The 16,475-nt window shown below is 39.0% G+C and overlaps 1 protein-coding gene across 1 annotated transcript; it reads left to right on the plus strand.

Annotated features, from left to right (window-relative positions):
- The first annotated feature begins 997 nt into the window (after nt 1-997).
- LOC116708002 (transmembrane protease serine 5) lies at nt 998-16,397 on the plus strand. Its single transcript, XM_032545750.1, has 13 exons — nt 998-1,162; nt 6,571-6,718; nt 7,023-7,103; nt 10,819-10,932; nt 11,309-11,444; nt 12,246-12,359; nt 12,455-12,498; nt 12,659-12,821; nt 12,925-13,109; nt 14,822-14,920; nt 15,044-15,186; nt 15,317-15,469; nt 16,377-16,397. Exons 1-13 carry the CDS (start codon nt 998-1,000, stop codon nt 16,383-16,385), a joined length of 1,554 nt encoding a protein of 517 aa, XP_032401641.1. The 3' UTR covers nt 16,386-16,397.
- Nucleotides 16,398-16,475: the final 78 nt, after the last annotated feature.

Consider the following 16,475-nt stretch of genomic DNA (forward strand, 5'->3'; position numbering starts at 1 on the left):
ACTTGGAATAAAGCCTCAAGCTCCAGTCTGAATTATATGGCTGACATAAGCGGACAAGTTAGAAGGAACAAGTCAAAAGAAATCCCATTTGAGAGGCAGGAGTATGAAAATGTGTTCTCATACTGAAGAAACTTTATGCTCACAAACAACTACTATGGTCACTGTGTTGGTCTGGCTACTGAACCCCTGCTGCAACTACAGATCTGCAACATGTGGCATGAACTGTCATTTCCTGTGGGAGTCCAGAACCATTTGATAATCCCAGCACAAAAAGTGATGGATGTTTTTGGGCGGATTTAGAGCAGTCTGCCCTTAAATCTCAGCAATTTGTGTAGGAAGAATTCTGAGGAAAATCTGTGTTTTCACTTGATAAGATTATATTTATGTTGGAAAGACCAAAGATATTTCTATTTGCACTTTCTGGTTCCATACAGCAGGTCATCTTCCATATCTGATATTTCAGAGGGACATCGCTCCTCAGGAGTTTATGTCAAAGTGCATTTAGGAATTACGCATCTTTTTTGAAAAACAATGAAAAGGAAAACTGATGTTTATACAAGTTTCATTCTTTTAACATGTTTTTTTGGTTGTCTAGTATTGAAGTTTCTTAAGTCAGATTTGTAAACAATTCAAAACTAGCATATGAGAGGTTAATTAAATGTTATGAAATATTAAAAAAATAACAGAAAAAAAAGCACATCTTTATGTTTGTGTCTTTTGCTGCCTCGGCTGTCCTTTCACGCTGACCTTTAGTGTTCATCTCCTCTGAGAAGTCAACGCCAAAAAACATTGAAAAATATAAAAGCCCACAAATGAGGGCATGAATTGTACATGTGCTGGAGAAGCTGGATTTTATTTTTTAAAAAGCTGACTAAGGTGGTCAAAAACACACATTAAAAAAAAAAGTGTTTGAGCCTCATGACAGATTTCCAGGTGGCGACCGAGAGACCACGTCTGATGTTTAAGGTTTGGACGTTGGACAGAAGCAGACACACTAATGACTGAGATAAGAGCGGAGCTGATTAAATCTGAGCACACGGAGCTGGGAGAGCACGGACTGACAGATGAAGATCCAAACTGGCCAGCAGCCAGCAGCGTCTTCACAGAGCAGCTTCGGACCGGGATCCGGGAAGAAACCTGGGAGGCTCGCACAGGGGCTGCTGTGATTGTGCTGCACTGCAGACATTTTATTTTAAATTTCTGATAAAGCCAAAGTCTAGGCAGGACAAAACCGATTTTACTGCGGGGACCGTTTCTTACAGTGAATTAAGAAATTCAAAAGAAAATGACAGCACTCGCTTCCAGTAAAGGTTAGCAGTGTTGGAAAATCTCTTTAAATATTCCGTTGGTTTGTCCAATCAGCAGCACATAAAGGCTTATTTAAGATATTACTTGAGAATGCAGCAAATATTTGACTTGTTTGATATGAAATTGTGAAAAGTCCCCAATTATTCATATTTTACTGTTTCAATACTTCAATAAAGCAGCAGCAAAAATCTAAACCCTTCTGTAAAGCAGCTTGAAGTGCACCACATATTTTCTTAATGTCTCTCTATATGATAAAGGAAACTACTGGTCGATACAAGGAAGCTATAAAACATCTTCAGCAGCAAAGTACAGAGCCCCTGAAAGCAAAGGCAGATTGGAAATACTTCAAATTTAAGCGAAAACAGTGAAGAAAACATAAAGGGCGACTCTGAAAAATAACAAACGAGAACAGGAGATAAAAGGCTTGTTCACCACCGAGTCACATCACCTCCCAAATTCACACCACCAAGGCTTTGCGGTACCGAGCAGACCACCTGCTGCACTTCCAACGTTCAAAAGACAAAGGTTTCCTCATCCAATACAAGATTTCAGCCTGTCAGAGAACCCAGAACACTACGCGGCACTGCACGTTACCTGATGCTAGAAGAAAAAAAGAAAATGGAGATCATCTAAATCTCATGTACGATCTGGATGTTGCATTCACAAAAGTGACAGTCATAGGCTCCATCAGCTCCAGGTCAAATTTCCTAAAACAATCTTTGTTTAAGGAAAATGCTAAAAAAAAAAAAAAATCAACCTCAGTACATGTGTTGAAGTCTATAGAAGGTTAGGGATATTTACATACCACAGGAAACATGTGATGGTAATACGATTCATATCATTGAACCCTGAAATAACACAAGATTGATCCTCTGGTTATTTCTTTGGATACTAAATTAAGTAACCTGAAATATTCCGGTATTTTACAACGTTTACAAAATTATCATCTCTCTTTAAGATTTAGTTTTCTTTTTAATTTATAAAGAAAGGTTTAATTAAATTCAGTTTCAACATGACTTTACATCATATTTTGATATGTTACGCATCAGGTAGCCTGTCTGTAGACACCACAGAGGAGCATAAATGACTAGATATGTAGACGTCAATCTGTTGGTTGTTTTTTTTAACAGATTGCTTGGTTAGTGCTGCACAAGCCTAATCTAACACTCTTTGTTCAAACTATCTCAGTATTGAAGGGTTTTAAACTGAATTCAGACATATCCTTTAACAGATTTCCTAAAATCCTAAGGAATCTATAACTAAATGAATTAAATAAATGCAGAAGTGTAAATAATCCTCAGCTCTGCAACTTGGAATAAAAAGTCACCAGAAGAGGGAGACATGAAATGGTTGTGAAAATGACCCAACTCACATGCTTCTGCACTGTATTAAAATCATCAATACAGCCGGAGCTCCATCAAATGCAATATTAATCCTTCCACATTTCTTCTTATTCTGCGTTTTATTCCAAAAACCTTCAGACAGCTGCTAGATGAGCCACACAGATCTGGGCTGTCTCTCTGTCTCAGCTCTGACAGTGTGATGAGGAGGAATTTTCTTCCTTCCAGTTTATCCGCTCACCTGGACGTTAATCCTAAATGAGGCCTAAGTACAGATTTTTCTTATATTTTTTTTAAATCAAATGTTCTTTTTTGCTGAAAGGATCTAATTAGCTGTCTTCTGAGGAGAAATTCAATTCGTGTTCATGAAGTAATGACAGGCTTTGATCTTGCTGATGAAGCTCAAGACTTTTTTTTTTTTTTTCTGACCGTACTCAAATAGCACTCATCCCTCTTATTCAACATGCTAATTATTTCCTTCTTTTCTTGGAGGTAATGGATCTTTGCAGCCACTCTGGTCATACATTATGAGCTAATTAAGACAAAGGGCTTATTTAGAAATTGGGAAAACAACAAGTGAAAAAGAACCATTAAAGAGAGAGGCCATCTGTCAGCGGCAGACTGAGCGGACTTCATTTTCCCCGATGAGTGCTGAGCGACGATGGCGTTGGGTTTCATCTCGCGGCGTTTGACGTGATGTGAGACTTTTCAACGATTCGCAATAACGACCTTTTCTCAGAAAGCGAAAACTGTCGGGTCATAGCGCGTCTCAGGTGAGGAAAAGACTATCTCTTGGCTCAGGTAAAAAGTGTTACCCGGCAACCATCAGGAGTGCCATCATTGATGAGCTCAGAGGCATCTTTGGAGATGCCCCCTTCCCCCCACTACCACCTCCATTAGAAAAAAACAAATACCTGGTTTAGTTAGCTTCTGCTGGCCCCATGACCCCACAGACAAACAACAGCCTCATTCTCCTCACCGCTGCTGACCTCATTGTCTCTTTGTGGGGAAAATCCAGAGTTGCATTCTGTTAAATGGCAAATCAACCGGGCCGGACCTCCATTCCTCCACAGCCACAGGCGTACCGATGAGCAGGAACAACGCTGCGGCTTTTCCATCAGGACTGTAAGCCAGGAAAACATGGTAGGAGAAAAAATAAACACACTACCTGTTGAGGACACTGTAGCTCCATCTGTTACAGTATTCCTAAAGTCAACACTTCTGTGATATCTCTACATTTGCTCTTTTAGTTTACAGATTTTATATGCATCTTCCATTTATAACGTAGATTTATTTTCTGCCATACGGATTAATGTACTTGACTTATGTTCATTCTGCTGGAGAAAACTGCATCTTAACCTACTCAGGAATTATAGTCCCAGTGAAACACGGGGCATGAAGTTCACAGACGTCGGGCTCCTAAAGGTTTATAAGCATAACTTTGCAATGGTAGAATGTCTTTATAACCAACAGTCCTAATATTTGGTTAAAGCTCCCTCATCAAGAAAAATCTGTGGTTTTTCTTCAGCCGCAGATTTAGTAGCTGGTTCTGGCATATTAGTTGCTAAATATTTGAGATTTTTTGTTACATGTGATTCGTTTCATTTCTCAGCTTCTGCTTACAAGTTTTTGGAATAGTTAAGGAACTTTGCCTTTCCAAAGCACTAAACATTAGTCGACATCATTTATTACAAAACCAGTTTTTGTGTTTGGGATCATTGTCCACCTGGAACTACTATTTACATCTAAATAGGCCTGTCACAATAATCAAATCAATTAATCGGATTTTAGATTAAAACAAATTCAATTATTTCCATTGGTATGATTTATTGTTTCTCTCTTTCAACCAAACGCTGGAAGACAAAAGTCTTCAGTATGGTGCTTATGTCTAAACTAGCCCCTATTTTGGAAGAAAATGATTATTTATAAAGAGTTCTAAATTAATTTTATTTGTTGTTTTGTTTATTTATTTTGGTTATTTAAAATGTCTCCCAGTTCCAGTGTTAAATGTTGATTAAAATTTAAAGTTTACCAATCTTTTAGAATGTGTTCTTGCATTATTATTTTTGACGTTACCATTATATCACTTAAAAATGGCCTCAAAGCAACATTATCATTTATTGCGATAACTTCTTGAACAATTTTATCATCCAGCAAAATCTGTTATTGTGAAAAAGCCTACATCCAGGTTTATTAATTTGAGATTAAATCAATGAACTTGATCTAATTTAGAGTATTTAGATGTGGTCTTCTATTATTCTTAGATCTGCTTAGTGCAACAGGCAACAAAAAGTCCCACACCATGATTCTGCCAACACCATGCTGAACAGCTTCAGGGTTTATACGTTTTAAAGCCTTACTTTGACTCCTTCAAACAGCCTTTTTGTCGCTGCAGCAAAATGGCTCAACGCTCATCCGATCATAAAACGGAGTATATTTTGATGAGCAGTCTAAAAGATGAGCAGTCATCTTTTAGAGAGAACGTACGGATGTTCAAGGATAAACGAACAACCCGGGCTCAAACGTTATATGAACTGAAAATTGATATAAAACCAGAGTCACTACTCACAGTGCAGCAAAGTTCACATTACCATGGACCGAGTCACTGCTGAGCAAGGAGGAGGCCTGCTCAAACAAGTCAACAGCAGTGTTATGGTTAAACTGAGCTGTTTGCCCCCATGACAATGACAAGATGTAGGAGCGAACGATGGTGGCAGCGTCATGCTGTAAGCCTGTTTCACATGCACTACAACCAGCAACAAGAATAGTAGAGAACAATCATCTGAAGTCACATCCAGGAATTGAACCCAGGACCTTCTAGCTGCAAGGCAACAGCTCTACCAACTGCAGCCCAAAAACTAGACAGATTTTTATACATTTCTCATTTGACAAACTAAGCCCTTTTTAATAGATTAGAAGTGAAAGAAAATATTTTAAAAAATAATTTAGAAGGGTTAGGGTTAGGGTAAGTAAGAGAATAAACATGTTATTACCTAAAATGCAATAACATAGCATTCCTTCGGTGAATTTGAACCGAGTGAAGCTAAACTATGCCACCTGAGGAGTTTGGGCTAAAAGTTAAATGCAAAACGTATATATTTATTTTACAGTTTTGGCTTAATTACTGCCCTGAATATGTTCAGAGCAGTAGTTATTTTAGCGTGCATACTCCAGTTAGTGCTGCTAAATTAATTTCAACAGTTGATTCATCACTATTAATTCAATTAATTGTTTCAATTGTATGTATTTGAGCCTGTATTTATTTTTGACCATATGAGGATTAGAGATAATCTACTATAAATGACAATTTGTGCATCCTTTTTGCTTTTTAAAGTTTGAGCGTGTTCACTCATAAAAAAAAAATAACGATTCCAATGAATTAAAAGCCCTCTGAAGAAATTATATGTAAATAAGCACTGTTGTATGTATGCAGATGAAGTTTGCAGAGTAATTGTAAGATATTGACTATGCACGTCCCATATAGTGAGAAACAGGCTATAATTACCGTGATAAATTGCTTATAGAAACAGCTGCTTCTTGGCGAGATAGCTCTGTATGCAGACACTCAGGAGTCATAAAATCTGTCTGAAAATGATGAGGAAATGCAGCACTGAACACAACGTGCATCCAAGAAACAAAAACCGACAAGCCAAAGCCTCTGCTAGCTCATTATGCCTCAATCAGCAGGGAGAGAGAGTTGACACACACGTCGATGTTTACCACCCTGCCTGCATACATCGGAGGCTGGTTAATGGCGGATGATGTTCAGCGTTACAGAGCTCCTAATTAAACTCGACAGAACCTGACAGGTTGACTGTTGCTCTGGAGCAGATGGTCAGCGCGGTTGCCAAAATTGTGTCACACGGAAGAAGAAGAAAAGAAAAAAAGAGCTCCAAATGAAACCTGACGTGCCCCGCTGTAATTCCCACAGAGTCTTGATGGAGACGCATTGTCAGTGATTGAAAATCCAGTGGCCGTCACTCATCCCTTTCACTCGGAGACAACAGCAGGGGCCGCGGCAAGCAAAGGGGTGCAGGGCTGGTTAAAGGGCACTCGTTACACAACTCACGGTAAGCACCATCCAGGTGACCTATACCAGCAGCTGATTGCACCAGTGACTATAGACTACTGTATACTCTACTACTTAAAGTACAGAGTCACTTCTTCACCAAAACAACATCATTTATATTAGTATTTCAATTCCTTGGTGTCATATATTCCTAGAAAAAAAAAACCCAACAAAAAAGCAAGAGCTTCATTTATTCTAGTGTTGGTGCTGTGTGTTCACAGATTTACCAGCTGACATTTGATCGTATCTTTCAGCTCCCATCAGGGTTCTGAAGGCATTAATACCATTATTAACTGTTTCTGCAGCTCATAGGCTGGTGAGGCTGCTGGCAGCGGTGTGCGCAGTCGGACTCCTGGGAGGCTTACTAGTAGGTGTCTGGTTTCTAGGTGAGTCAATGTGTCTGAGAAATAATGACTAAATGAGCTTGGCTGGAGCTACAAAGTAAAAATAAAATGTGCTACAAAAAAAAAAAAAAAGAAAAAAATCCTCGTTAAAACTGCTAGGGGAATACAGTGCCTCGCAAAACTATTCAGACAAGTTTCCTTAAACTTTGACGTTTTAGCAAATTAAAAAGTCACAGATTTCAGGATTTTTTATTGGGATTTAATGCCAAGGGGGGAAAAATGTGGCAATAAACTATATTCAGTCAAAATTTTGTGGAGTCATCTTTTGCTGCAACTCTTGGGAGTATTTCTCCAAGAGCGCTGACAATAGAGTTCAGTCAAAAAGGACAACATTTTAAAAGTTGTCGTTTTAAACCTCTAGTTCTCAAAACTCCTATAGGTGAGCTCCACCGCATGTACACCAAGATCCACAAGCATGTTAAGACAGTCGTATGACAAGAACTTTTATTTGGATGCAATTCATGCATTCTGTTCATACACCAACTACGGCTGCACAAAATATTTAAAATACATCGTCGTTGTACCATTTATATGACAAATAACTGTCTGGGGAGCAATATGTGAAGAGTTCTGAAGTTTTACTTTTCATGCCTGTGCTATATTTAGCGAGTAAGAGAAACAAAAGCTCTCACCTGACAAATATGATTACCAAAAATGCTAAAGATTGACATAGAGTATAGATTAGACAGAGAGGAAAGAAGGGAGGAATAAATATTAGCATATTATCGCCATTGAAAGATTTTCTAATACCATGCACTCCTAAAACCAACATCAAAGCTTAGATTTTAAATATGGCTGCCAGGTCTTTAAAGCATGGGGTAAATATACAGTGATTTGCAGTTAGTTTAATGTTCGGTTGGTTCCTCTCATTATGTCACTCAGCATTCATAGTACTGTGCAACTTCTGTCAGTGAGAGAGCGTTCCATTGTTTCACAGCATAAAATAAATACAAAAGAATGTTCAGCCTTTATATTTAGTTTATTATTATTTAACCTGGAAGGTTACGTCTAGATCAAGAACCTCTTTTTCAAAAGGAGTCCTGGTTAAGACATTACACAACAACTGGATTACACGACCAAAATGTCAAACAAAATGATGAAAAATATTCACTTGAAGTCCAGACTGAGACCGCTAGAGATAATCACTTCAGTTCATTTTTTGCAACATGTTCCATGTAGACAGATAAGAGTAGACCAAGCCCCTTTTTCTACAATTCTGTGTGAGAAAATGGAACAGAGAGGAAGAAAATATTTGAATTCAAAGAGGAAGAATTATTGCTTCTCTGTGCAATTAAATAAAAAATGTAGGTAAGTCAAGAGCCCAAGCATGGCCTCATATTGTTAGGTCAAGGCTTTGCAGTTAGTAAGATTCCTCAGAGAAACATGACAAACATTATCAACGTTTTTGAAGACATTAAAGATGAGGCGCTCATCTACAACAGGTCTCCATAATCTAAAACAAATAAAAGTGTTGCCATAAAAAAGCTGCTTTTACACCGCTAAGGAAAAATTTGTTTAGACAAAACGTAATTTGAGTTTCTTCACTAGAAACCGGAAGCTTAAAGGTGAGGAAGTCATCAAGCGAGTGACCAAGGTGAACCACCTTTATGCCATTTCCCTCTAGAGCGGACACAATGTGAGGCACTTTATTGGTGTTTGCAAATAACAGTCTGCTGGACCACATTAAAACCTTTCTGCAGAGATCAGCCTTCAATTTTCCTCAACACAGTTTTTTGCATGCAGGTCAAAAGTAGAATATTGTCCTCATGGCTTTCTCTCAACCATGACTTTCTTCTCGCCACTGTTCCAAGCAGAACATTTTTTGAAGTGCAAAACTCAGAGTTTTACTGTTGACAGATTTTATCTCCTAGGTGGTCGAGCTCTCAATTCTTCTTCGTTCTCCTTACCCAGCTTGCCAAAGCCAGTGAACGCAGTCATGTTGTGCCACACTCCACTTTCAGATTATAGATTGTCGCCTTACATCCCAACCCTGCTTTAAACTTCTTCACAACTTTCCCCCCTCAACTTGCCTGCTGTGTTTTTTGGTCTTAATTATGCTGTGTTCACTGAAAAAAATCACATACAGCTGAGTTCTGTTTAGCAATCCTGTGACTATGGAAGGCAGTTTGTTGCCCTGAATTTTATTTAATATTTAGCAACATGTGGCTATAAGAGAAAAATCATTTCTTACATTGTCTTACAACCTTTATCAGATGTGTATTTTGGAAATATCAAAATTATTAAAGTAATTCTGATAAGAGTACATTGTTTTTAAACAGTTAAAAAATAACACATGCTTTTCCTTTCACTTTATAATTATTTTCTATCAGGGCATAATAGTTAAGCGGCTGCTTAGGGCCCCCACAACACCAGGGGGGCCTCAAGAGCACCAAGCTAGCATGATGAAATATACCTATATTTAAAATAACATTAAATTATACAAACTAAATGCTATTAAACACAGAAAAACTATTTCTATATTATTTTTACAGTTGTTATAAATAGTATATTAATATCTTCCTGCTGTTGGCAGGAAATATGTCACGGTTGAGGAAATATGTCGTTTACTGTACATTTTGTGTTCATCTGCTTTTAAGTAGTTGAAATAATAGGCCACAATTGAATACCACTCTGCAAAAAAGACAAATTAAATCTAAATAATTTTTTTTAAGTTTGTTACTCCTACCAGGACAAAAACAGCCATAATAAATACTGATATGATGCAAGCTAACTACAAATGATGCTAATAATAGCAAGTTACACACAGAGCAGCTTAGCAATAATAAAGCATCTGGTGTAGACATGCTATACCAGATGCATGTCTACACATGCACATTACACTTGCATGTAAGTGTAATTATTTGGGGGGGGGAGCGAATAAAAATCTGCTTAGGGCTCCAAAAAGGCTTGGGCCGGCCCTGTGTTCTGTCACATTACATTCCAAAATAACATGACGCTTGTGGCTGCAGTGTAACAAAATGTGAAGATGCCGGTATAAATACTTTTGCAAGCCACTGCTTATACAATCTCAGGGCTAATGCTAATTTCCAAAAAGCCCAATAATACGTAGTAACTCGACTAACAGCAGATGTTTTATTCATGATCAATTCTGGCTGCTGCACTTTGTCATTACTTGTTTGCAGACTTATCTCAACACAGAGAACCCTGCAAGAACCTTATGAGGGCTGACACTGTTGTCTGGCCAATTAATTCATCTGGCACCAGTAGAAAGAATCTAATTATGCTCAAGTCTTCAAATGATTCATTATTCTCATTTTTATTTAAAAACTTTTAATGGGATGCAAAATGGGAACTTGGCAGTAAATAAAAGCCGCTCGGATAAAGTAATATATGGGTGTAAAAATAAGGATTACTTGGGTTCAGGTCCAGGTCCAAAAGTAGAAAAAAAAAACAAAAAACTGGTTCATACTAATAAAACAGACTGTTTTTTGGATCTTACCCTATTTTTTTTTTTTCCCTACAGCTGCACAGAAGATAGCATTGTAAATCATGCTAAATTAGATCTTTGTTAGTCATTCCAGATTTATCATTTATTTCTGACAATTTTATTACCACACAGATTTTAATTTGCTCCAAGCACCAATTCAGAACGACTGGCAACAGTTAGGGAAAAATAGAGGTTTTGCTGCTCATCTGCCAGGATGATTTTAAAACTCAAACTGCTCTCTGCGTTCAGTCAAACTTCTGCTGAGGCCATCCTCTTCCCAAACCGCGGTCGGGCTTGGAGATACGAAGGAGACATCTTTCTGCAACGTGACTGATGACGTCTCCGTCTCCCACCCACGAAAAGGTCTGCTCTCTTCTCGTTTCTTAAGAGTCCGTTTCCCTCGGCTTCGTGAATTAACAGTCAGAGCAGGAGTGTGTTGCCGCACAGTTTATACTCAAGTGATTCATTACGTGGCATCAAGGGTCACCTCTGCAGTGAGTTTTACATCAGCGGCGGCTAAATCTGTATACAACAGCTGCTTCTTGTTGTCCTTTGCCTCGCTTGCGAGGGAATATCATTGACAGACGTAACAGAAGCATCACAGTTAATGACCTCTTTGTGCCGACTATATTGACACAGGTCCTTGTGTATTTTCAAAATTTAATCGCCCTGTGCACTTACTCATTACTGCTGACTGAGAGTTTGTCTCCGGAGGGAATTTTGACTCAATCAGGTTCAGTGTTTTACAGAATCAGCCCAGAGAACTCCCTACTGGAGATCCAGCTGGGAAAGCTGCACACCTGGCTGCCGGTGTGCTCCGAGAGGTGGAACTCATCGTTGGGAACACTGGTCTGCAGGCAGCTGGGCTATCTGAGGTGTGACGGCACAAACGCCATGCAAACATCTTCATTTAGACTGAAATCAGAGTGACAACTCCCTTTTTTCTAAACCTGCTTTTTAAGCTTTACTCCTTACAAATATTCACACCTCTTAATTTGCATTGTTTTATTCTTTTTATGCAACCGACCAACACAAAGTAGTGGGGAATAATGGGGAAGAAAGACAAAAAAAAAATAAAACAAAATTGTATGGGGTTCATTTGTATCCAGCCCCCCTTTTGATCCGTTACCCCTAGATAAAATACATTGCCTCACCAGTTTGTCAGAGAACATTAGTGAACAAGCAGCATCATGCAGACCAAGGAACACAGCAGACATGTCAGGGATGAAGTACTTACATGTGAACTCACAGGCTAGGATTGGAAGGATTTAGTTCAAAATTCATGTGTCAGCATGGTGTAGTCAAAGTCCAGACCTAAATCCAGTTCAGAATTTGGGGCAAATCTTGAAGACTGATCTTCACATATATTGTCCATACAATTCAGTTGAGTCTGAGCTTTTCTGCAAAGCATAACACGCAAAAGCTCCCGTCTCTTGAAGTTTTAAAAAAAATAATTCATTCAGAAGTGCTGGACACACATGCATAAAACAGATTTTAAATAAATTGTGTCCTTTTCCACACAATCACGCACTACTTTTTCTTGGTCTATCACACAAAATTTAAATGCATTTAGATTTGCATGACAGAATATAAAAAAGTTCAAGAGGGATGAGTTCAAGACATAAACATGGCATGTGCATTTGCGTCTCTCACTCATATTTTCCCTTTCTTACCAGACTGACCAGGCATAAAGGAGTGAATCTCACAGACGTTGGGCCAAACTACACGGATGGTTTCATTCAAATTACCTCAAAACAGAAGAGCAGCTTAGAAAACATGTGGCTCTTCAGGTGAGGTGATTAATCTCAGGCCATCATATTTACACAGATTTAACTGCTAATGTACTGATTACGCCTCATTAGTTACTCCATTTATTTTCATTTAGGGAGCGCTGCATCACAGGGAAGGTTATCGCTTTGCAGTGTTTTGGTAAGCAAATTGGCTTGAACTTTTGATTCAGCATTTTTCACCCAACATAAAAACATCTATAAAACCCCTGTGAAAAGTTCAATATTGGAACAATGAGTGACTAGGTCTGCTGGAGCGCTCTCTGACCAAATAGGTCTCTGATAAACGATGCTCTGTGCAGAGTGTGGGGCCCGAGCGAAGCTGCCCAGGATAATAGGAGGCGTTGAGGCCCCGCTGGGCAGGTGGCCCTGGCAGGTCAGCCTCTACTACAGCAACCGTCACACCTGCGGAGGGTCCATCATCACCAGTCAATGGATAGTAACAGCAGCCCACTGTGTGCACAAGTAAGACGGCTGAACTTAACAGCGTTACGGGTCGCAGGTCGGAGCGCCTCTGAAGGGCAGCAGTCAGTCATAAACTGCGTCTGTTTTCCACTTGAAATGTCAGCTACAGGCTACCTCAGGTGTCCAGCTGGGTGGTCTATGCGGGCATTGTGACTCGTAGTTCGGCGAAAATCGCTCAGCACGCGGGCTACGTGGTGGAGAAGATCATCTACAACGAGAACTACAACCACAGGAGCCACGACAGCGACATAGCGCTGATGAAGCTGCAAAGACCCCTCAATTTCTCAGGTATGGCTGTGGACGAGGTTTCCATACAAAATCGGTGGAAACGTAAGCTTTAATTCTACGTTTAATGCGCTAGCATAACCTCACACTAAACATTAAACATTATAATAATCCAGCCATTTATTTGGGTTCTGTTATTGAACCCAATAAAAGTGGGGACTGCATCCTATGTTAAAAAATGCTTTGCACACTCCCTGGCATCACTAGCATCTCTAAAACAATCTGAACTTTTTGATCTGAGGCCAAACCAGTCATAAGCACTTGTGGGCCTCCCCCCCCACCTTATTAAATGCAAAAAAATCCTGTGACATTTATTTTATCTGCTTTAGTAATAAAATAAAACATGCAAGATTATATTGAAGCAAACAGAATAGTTCATTTTTTAAAATGCAAATCATAAGGTTGAGGCATACGTCTTTCAATTGTTTTGTCAGCCCAAGTCTGAGTAAGAGTTGCTGGACATTTGTGATCTGAAAATACAACAATCAGACTCAGGTTCTAGGAACTGTTGTTGACAGTCACATTGTTTCCTTGGGGAATCAAAAGGATGCCACACCAAGCTTCATTTCTTTTAGCCACTGGCTGTTAGACTGGATTTATCTACCACACACTGAGCAGATAAAGGTGCAATTAATAATTCAAAGTACTAATAAATGTCACTAGTTAACATGGTAAATTAGTAATATACAATGACTTGAAAGTCTACCCCTTTTAAAATAATAGACAAATCATTTCAAAGTTTTCCACTAACAAGACCACAATATCTGAACAAGTTTTGAAATGCCTCATGATGTCTCTCATTTTTGTCCAACGTCTAAAAGTGGCAGAATAAAACCTTTTATTTCACATCCTGCACTGCTCTACTGTCCGAGTTGTTTCAAAGTGCTATTTTTCTGTACCTCCTTTGACTGTGGTTCAAAACTTTTCAAAAGGTTATTTTCAAGCTAAACATTTTTTTTTTTTTATTAGACTTCAGATAGTAAAGGAACAGCAGCACAAAGTGACACCTCAAGGTGACCAAGCCTTCATAGCAGCTATAAATGAGTTAACTTTGCTGTTTCAGTTCTCCTACCATAAATGTGAACACATGAAGATTCCCTGCACTCTTACCAGAAGAGCATGCTTTAACAGATAAGACAAACATTGACATTTAACCCACACTCCAAGTGGGTTCGGAGTGAACAAAGAATGACTACATAGAGCATCTATGATGCTCTTGAAACAAACTTTTTGAAATGCCAGGATGTTTTAAATAAAAACTGTTGTATTCAACCAGAAAATTAGATATGGGTCATCAGTGTATAATATAATGATTCAAAACATGTGGCAACATCAACACAAAAACCGGTTTAAAAGACACACAATCAGTCCTCTTCAATGGTCGCATCAGTCCTCGCATGTACACCATATAGAAAGCCTACAGGTTGAGCTGAAAAGAGCAAATGACAAAGGAGGGAGTTGAGATTTCTGGATCTCACTTCTTGTATGCTCAGCCTTTGCAATATAAGAGAAAACTGAGTGAGGTCCTTCTGGCTCCCAAGGTCCAAAACTGAGGAAATGTTTCCAGTGTGAGATTAAGCTACTGCACTTACAGATCAATGTATCTAAAGGGATTTACACACATTTACAAAGGCTGCTAAAATCTGCAACAGTGTATATAGGTTCGTCAAACATTAATCAAAATGCTAAGTGTGTTTCTTTTTCTTTTTAAATAGACACAATTAGACCCATCTGCTTGCCGCCGTACGACTATGATCTCCCCGGTGGCAAGCAGTGCTGGATCTCTGGATGGGGATACACACGGCCCGACGGCGGTGAATTGCAGCTACACACAGACCTACATTTCACTCGTGCAACAAGTCTAATTTAAAAGCCCGGTGACAGAGCGTGACACTCATACTGACAGGCCAGCCCTGAATGCATGTTTCCTCTCTCAGTTCATTCGCCCGACACCCTGAAAGAAGCCCCAGTTCCTATAATAAGCACAAAGAAATGCAACAGCTCCTGCATGTACAACGGGGAGATCACTCCACGGATGCTCTGTGCCGGGTACACGGAAGGAAAAGTGGATGCGTGTCAGGTTGGATGCATGTACTCGAAAGTACTTTTTTTTTGTCTTTTTTTTTTTTTAGAACACTAATAAAGATGTACACCCTGTTGTTTCATTTGTGCACGGTTGTACTGATGGCTTTCTGTGTGTACCTTATCAGGGGGACAGCGGGGGCCCTCTTGTTTGCCAGGATGAAAATTTGTGGAGGCTTGCAGGAGTCGTGAGTTGGGGAACGGGCTGCGCTGAGCCGAACCATCCCGGGGTTTACAGCAAAGTGGCTGAATTCTTGGACTGGATCTATGACATGATTGAGGTAGACACTTTTAGCAACAGAAGTTATAATGCTTCGAAACTATTCACACCTCTTGGAACTTACCAAACGTTATTGGGATTTATTGTATGTGACAGTAGTCCAGTAAGTTTATTGTACAGCACATTTCAGCAACAAGGCAGCTCAAAGGGCTTTACACTGTAAAAACATAATACGATAACCAATTATGAAACAAGCAACACATTTTTTGAAATGCCATCATCAAATTTAAGCAAATATACATCAAATGTAACAATCAATGTTCCAGTTATTATGAATCAAAGGCTGCTCTGAACAGGTGGGCTTTTCACCCTGATATAAAGGAACTCAGCGTTTCGGCTGTTTTGCAGACTTCTGGACGTTTGTTCCTGATTATAAGAGTACAAAAACTGAACGTTGCTTCTCCATTTTCTGGTTCTGGGGATGCAGAACCAGAAAATGGAGAAGCAGACAACCTAGTAGAAGAACTTGTGGCACAAAATTTGTAATTACACTGCTTTACACTTACCTGAACCCTTATTTATACAGAGATTAAATTACACACAGGAGAAAAAAAATTTACTGAATACATGAGTACGGCACACTTTTCAGATTTTTATTTGTACTGTGCATCTTTTTTTCCTGCCCTTAGCAATTATGCCCTTCTTTATGTTCACTGATCTATCACATAACATCCCCCCAAAATACAGAGAAGTTTGTAACTAATCTGCAAAAAAAAAAAAAAAGAGTATGGAAAAAATTTACAAGGTGTGAATGACTTTGAAAGGCACTGTAAAAATTTAAACGGTTCACAACATGACGCCTGATTACGATCGTCATACACTACCATTATCATTAGTTTTGACTTGCTTACAATTAAACATAATTGTAGTTTTCACTGACTGATAATGATCACTGTTTTTTTTTGCAGAATTACTGAGAACAAGAGAAGCAAAAACAGAAGAGGATTCTGCTGATTCATTTGGGATAGTGGAGAACTATGGCTGTGTTTTATTTATACTTTAAATGT

Source organism: Xiphophorus hellerii, chromosome 18 (genome assembly GCF_003331165.1).
Source record: "Xiphophorus hellerii strain 12219 chromosome 18, Xiphophorus_hellerii-4.1, whole genome shotgun sequence".
NCBI classification, from domain to species: Eukaryota; Metazoa; Chordata; class Actinopteri; order Cyprinodontiformes; family Poeciliidae; genus Xiphophorus; species Xiphophorus hellerii.